The 6000-nt window shown below is 37.9% G+C and overlaps 1 protein-coding gene across 2 annotated transcripts; it reads right to left on the bottom strand.

Moving 5' to 3' along the window:
* Positions 1–217: 217 nt before the first annotated feature.
* LOC306848700 (ER membrane protein complex subunit 10-like) lies at positions 218–3984 on the bottom strand. Of its 2 annotated transcripts, XM_079383413.1 has the most exons (8): positions 3869–3984; positions 3643–3709; positions 3455–3567; positions 3209–3322; positions 2161–2345; positions 1751–1844; positions 1080–1182; positions 218–513 (listed from the first exon to the last, which is right to left on the bottom strand). In XM_079383413.1, the coding sequence occupies exons 1-7, from the start codon at positions 3953–3955 to the stop codon at positions 1096–1098; spliced, it is 747 nt and encodes a 248-aa protein (XP_079239539.1). In that variant the 5' UTR covers positions 3956–3984; the 3' UTR covers positions 218–513; positions 1080–1095. The 2 variants fall into 2 exon arrangements, with proteins under 2 accessions (XP_079239539.1, XP_079239538.1); XM_079383412.1 differs by lacking the exon at positions 1080–1182.
* Between the last annotated feature and the right edge of the window lie 2016 nt (positions 3985–6000).

The following is a 6000-nucleotide window of genomic DNA, read 5'->3' as shown; positions in this document are numbered from 1 at the left end:
TCAAGGTGCAGAGTTGTGGTATTACCTGCATCAACATGATTCAAAACAAACTAGCTCAAATGGCACTGGGCCAGGAAACAAGTCTAAGGGCTACATATAACAGAATGAAGAGATGAACTTTTAAAGCTCTGCATTCACTGATCACGCGTTTCAAAATGCCTGTATTATTATTTATGAATGGCATGACTTGTAGTAAATAACCATGCTGACAACTTCAACGGTCATCAAATTATTTTATTAAATCAGTAGTAGAAACGCAATCCAACAATGCAGTTAAAAGTTAAGTTTTTCAATCATCTCTCTAGAATGATCCTTTGTTTGTAAATGTATGTCATTATGCATGTCAACAAACTCAAAATGTGGTTTAAATTATTATGTACAACACAGGAGTCTTAGTTGCCATGGGAATTATCGTCCTCCGCCATTGGCTGCCCCACCTCCGGCTCCGCCTCCAGACTGATCCTGAGCTCCAGACATCATCAGGAACAGAACGAGAGGGACAATATACATCCACTGTTGATGAAAGAGAAAAGAAAAACAACAGAAAGTTTGAACATTTTTAAATGCAACACATGACGGTTCCTCTCCAGAGTCAATGATTAGGTGTGGGACAATAACAAGCCATTGAATTAATTGGTTTCCCCAAGCAAATAATTTTCAGTTTCATCCTTCCTTGCTCTCTCATTGTCCAACCTCCACCACTTACTGGTTCTTATAAATGAGTTTCCACTGGGAGGGAGAAATGAGACTGAAAAAAACAGGAAAGAGTGAAGCAAGCAGCTTGGGTCATGAACATCTCTTAGATTGAGACTACAATCACCGGCCAACCTGATTGAGAGGCCCCTATTTAATCAAAACACCACTGATCTGGTCATGACCCAGCAGGAAACGCACTCAAAAAGCATAAGAAGGACGCACACAAACAACTGAACACCAAGCTGAAACAGAGGAAGGATCAGAGGATTTGAGTTTGTATGTATGTGGGTGCGTGTGCTGGCCCATATACACACACAACATTGAGAAATGCAGCTGGAGTGAGTGACAGAGTAACCAAGTAGGCTAAAATGAGATTTCAGTACTTGAAATGAATGGAAATCAGCTCTGCTCTCTGGCGCCCCCTGGTGGGGTCTGTGCTGAACTGGTGGCCATGAGGAACACTGCACCTCCCAGAATCAAATACCACTGGAACACAGCACAGACCGGCACAAAGTCAACACAGACACAGCACAGTCACAGCATAGTGAATGCAGAACAGCCGAGCACGACACACGCTGCTGGAGAATTAAGAAATCGGTCACAAAGAGAGACATTAGTACTGGTAGACATATTCAGGACGGGGTGGAACAGACCAGCAGCTTCAACACGGAGCAGAGCAGCAAATTAAATAACGGTTAGCTCAATATATAACACCCAAAACATATAGTAACGGTCAGCTTAGGCACTGCAGTCCACTAGTTCCAGAAAACAAACATGAAAAAGAAAAAAAAATACGCTAAGAGACATAGAGAAATATATTAGCAAGGAATTGAGGCCATTTGGACAGGAGGTGAAATAAAAGATGAGAAGAGATTAATGTAATAATACAAAACATTTCACACTTTTACTACCGAGACAGCTGGGAAAAATTATCACATTAATAATTAGTCAAATGCAAACAATTATTTATGTGAACTTAAGAGGAACCCAAAGTAAAAACGGGAAAAACAGTAATGTGCCACGTCATACTGAAAAAAAAAAAAAAAACACTCACATATTTGGCAAAGAAGGATTTCTGCTCTTGTGGGTTTTTGCCTTTCTTTTCCATTTCTTGTTCCATTCTCTCAATGTAGGGTGCTGTTTCAGGTCTAAATCAGAGCCAGAAGAGACAAACTAATTTTCAGATGAGCTGATAATAACATATGCAGACAATGCAATTAGTTTATTTTAAGGCCAACTAATATAGTACAAATTCATTATGAGGCCTCTACAAACTTTCAGGGGTTCTCCAATAAGTCTTATAATCAATTACAGTTAGTTATAACAAACTTATTTAAAAAAACACACACATTTGTCCAAGACATTTGATAATGTCTTGGACAAAGGGGGCCTTGGAGTCCAAAAAGTATCAGAAGTAGCTGTCTGAGAAAGTGTGTGTGTGTGTGTGTGCGCGTGTGTACTCACGGAGGTGCAGTGACTGGCGCCACGACACTTATTGTCGTGTTAAAGACTTCCAGGTCAACCTCATCCTCCACCTCGACCCCACGACATGACCCAGGGATTGTTACTATGGAAATGCCTATGATAGATCCACTGACATCAGTGTGAAGCGTGATGAGATCACTAAGGTGGGACTCCACCAGCGAGCACTTGGGAGAAAATCAAGACAAGATTTAAAGCTAAAAATGTCCAATTTTAGTTTTTTTGCTTACATACTATATAAATATATTTACATTTATATACACACTACAGCTCATCTCTTATGCTCACCAAGGTTAAAAAATACAGTAAAAACATTATTTTGTATTTCAACGTTTTTAAATGTCATTTATACCCGTGATGGAATTTATTCATTATTCTTCAGTGTCACGTGATCCTTCAGAAATCATACTGATATGCAGATTTGGTGCTCAAATCAGTGTTATCAATGCTAATATGCAATGTTAATATTTCTGCGGAAACTTACACATTTTTCATGTTGCTTTGATGAATAAATAGTTCAGAAGAACAGTATTTTTTTTTTAAATAGACAGTTTTGTAACATTATAAATGTCTTTACTGTCACTTATGATCAATTTAATGCATTTGTACTGGATAAAATTCATTTCTTATAAATAAAATCTTACTGACCCAGAACTTTAGTGTGAATATATGTGTGCGTATATATATATATATATATATATATATATATATATATATATATATATATGAAGAGTTCATTTGCAAAAACAGATAACTCCGTTTTTTACAATTCTCAAAAATCCTGTTTTTTCATTGTGCTTTCCAATTAATCTCAATCAAACTGCAGTTGGGTTATTTTGACTAGGTTAAAAAAATTACTTTATAAAACAGCTAACTAACACAAAAACATGATAACACCAAAAACACGATTTTTGAAAATTTGTAAAAATGGAGTTATCTGTTTTTGCAAATAAACTCTTCATACACACACACACATTAATATTTGTAATTAAATATATCTAATGTTGTTATTTGCAGGAGGTTGACTTACGGCTCTAACGAATGTAGTAAGGTAACCTTCAGACTGTCTCTCTGTCTGTCGATCCACCTGTAGAGAGACTCTAGGCACTCGAATCCTGTACAGACCGTCAACTGCTGCCACATCCTGAAGGACACAGACAGAGAAAAACTATATCATACCAGAGAGACAGCAGATACACTTAAGACACTTCAACATGACATTCTTCCCTCCTTAGCCACAAATATCCTCGCTTTCCTACAAAAGGCCTCTTTTCACCTTCAGTGTGCTCCTGTCTTTCTCAGAGAGCTGGTTTTGGGAGAGATGCACACTGTTTTCTCTTCCACCCCTGAATTGCAGGGCACCACGAAGGCGAAATCTGGGGACATCATCTGAAACAAACACAAACAGTGACTAAACTGCAAAGACAGATACACTAATTATTAACCAATTACCTTAATACTCACCCACTTCAAATGAGTGCTCTAGTGGCACAGAAAATCCGCTAAAATCGGTGTCCACAGCATCTCCTGACTGGCAGAAAAAAACATTCACATTCATTGTCATGCATTCATCTGCATTCATTCAGATCAGACAGCAGCCTAGCATGCTAACAAGCTCCCTACACAAGACAGCAAATACAATACAATACAATCACCTGACTGTGAGGCTTCACAGATACATAGGACTTACCCTTCGACCAGTATTGCATTCGCCAGATTGTGTCCATAACAGCGTTACACCTGACAGAACAAGCGACAAGACTCTGATCGTGGCCATTTTGTCACAAGCATTGAAAGACTTTTCCTCTGTGTAACCGGAAGTACAGCGTTTCAAAATAAAAGTCGTAGAAATATTAAAAATGCCGATCGAAGTACATGCATTGTTATATTAATGCGGCATTTTTAATCATTAATATGTCTTCCTGATAATTATGCTCGTTTTCTTTAACCATTAGAATGAACTAGAAAAGTTTTACCAGAAAAAAACAAAACCTGCTCTGACAAAACAGCCCCAAATAAACATCTTGAATATACTTTTAGCACTCGATCGTTGTCATATTTTAACAACTTTCGTAAAAATACAGGGAATGTATATTTGTAAATATATGTATTCTTCAAGCAAAACGGCTTATTTCTGGAAAAGTATATGTGCACCAAATACAGGACGTTGGCTGAAACAAATTGTAACAAATGTCAATGGAAAAGATAACTTATATAGTTAGAGATAAATATACAATTTTGATGGGGTTTCAAGGTGATGGAGTTGGGAGTATGTTGATAAAAGACTAGGAGAAGGTGAGGTGATATTTTATTAAACGACTGTAGGTAATCTTTTAAAAAGTCATTCATTCCTGTCAATTAAAATGTTAAATGATGAATGAGTGTCTTTAAAGGGTATGTGTTTTTGTTTTAACTCCCTCTCTCTCCTTGTGTATTGTTGTTTATGGATCTGTTAATGTTTTGTTGTTTGTTGATTCAATGGTCTTGTTAATGTGAACAACTTGAGTCCAACACAAATTTCCCCCTTTGGGAAGATTTCAATTTATTTCAGTTTCAATTAAGGTAAAATATAAGCTTTTTTTTGTTTGTTCTTGTTCTCTCTGTTACATGGAATTTTATATGTACATTTGTATACTTAAAATGCAATAAAAAGATAAAAAAAAACTGCTTTCGGTAACAGTTTATTTTAAGGTGTCCTTATTACACACGTTACATGTACTCACTAACAATAATAATAACAATAAATTATGCATAATTACATGCAAGTAACACTAAGTCAAACCCTTATCCTAACCCTAACCATATAGTAGCCTACATGTAGTTAATTAATATTACTCAGTACTTAAATCTATAATTACACTGTAACAAGGACACCTTAAAATGTAGTGTAACCCTGCTTTCTGAAAAAAATAAAAGTACAACATACAAATGCAAGCACCTTTCTGAAGAAGCTCAAATGCGCTGATTTGAAGCGGACATGGCAACACTGTGGTTGTTTGTGCTCTTGAGCGCAAGAGGGCGCGCCGCGCACTAGAGCACACTTACATTGAAGTGCTGCTCAGATCAGGCTTTTTTCGCCGGGCGCAGTGGCGTGCGCCTGTAATCCAAGCTGCTGGGAGGCTGAGGCTGGCGGACCGCTTGAGCTCAGGGGTTCTGGGCTGCAGTGGACTATGCCGATCGGGTGTCCGCACTAAGTTCGGTATCGATATGGTGCTCCTGGGGGAGCTCGGGACCACCAGGTCGTCTAAGGAGGGGTGCACCGGCCCAGGTCGGAAACGGAGCAGGTCAAAGCCCCCGTGCCGATCAGTAGTGGGATCGCGCCTGTGAATAGACACTGCAGTGCAGCCTGAGCAATACAGCGGGACTCAGTCTTTTGTGTTTTTCATCACTTTCTCAGTTTATATTTGATTAAACGTACTTTTTAAATTTAACTTTTAATGTTATTTGGTACATTAGTCAACGTTATCTATCTCCAAAATTAAAAATATGCTGATTTATGCATTTTATTTGCAAAATTGCACAAAAATTGGTTCATTTTAATGCCATTTTAGTGGCGAGAAAATAAGTGATGTACTGCCCCCTCTGTGTACGAAATTGAAATCACACCTGAATTTTGTGCAGCATGAATCACGGAACCAGTAGACGTCGCTGCTCGCATTTGTTTTTTTATTCAGTTAATGAGAGGGATTTTTCTCCACGGTTATAATCCATATTTAGTGGTCTTTTCTTTTCCTTTTTTCTGATAACCTATCACTTTATGATTGCTTTATCACGAGTCTACAATCAACATGGTTCACTGTAAGACAAAGATGGATTTCCAAA

Source organism: Barbus barbus (assembly GCF_936440315.1).
Source record: "Barbus barbus genome assembly, chromosome: 3".
Classification (NCBI taxonomy): Eukaryota; Metazoa; Chordata; class Actinopteri; order Cypriniformes; family Cyprinidae; genus Barbus; species Barbus barbus.
The sequence above is the reverse complement of the archived record's forward strand: the minus strand, read 5'-3'. Positions and strand labels throughout refer to the sequence as shown.

Coding starts and splice junctions, on each gene's coding strand:
- LOC306848700 (XM_079383412.1), bottom strand. CDS start 3,955: ATGGCCACGATCAGAGTCTTGTCGCTTGTTCTGTCAGGTGTAACGCTG. Junction 3,710..3,868: donor AATGCAATACTGGTCGAAGG/GTAAGTCCTATG, acceptor TTTTTCTGCCAG/TCAGGAGATGCTGTGGACAC. Junction 2,346..3,208: donor TTACTACATTCGTTAGAGCC/GTAAGTCAACCT, acceptor TTTTCTCCCAAG/TGCTCGCTGGTGGAGTCCCA.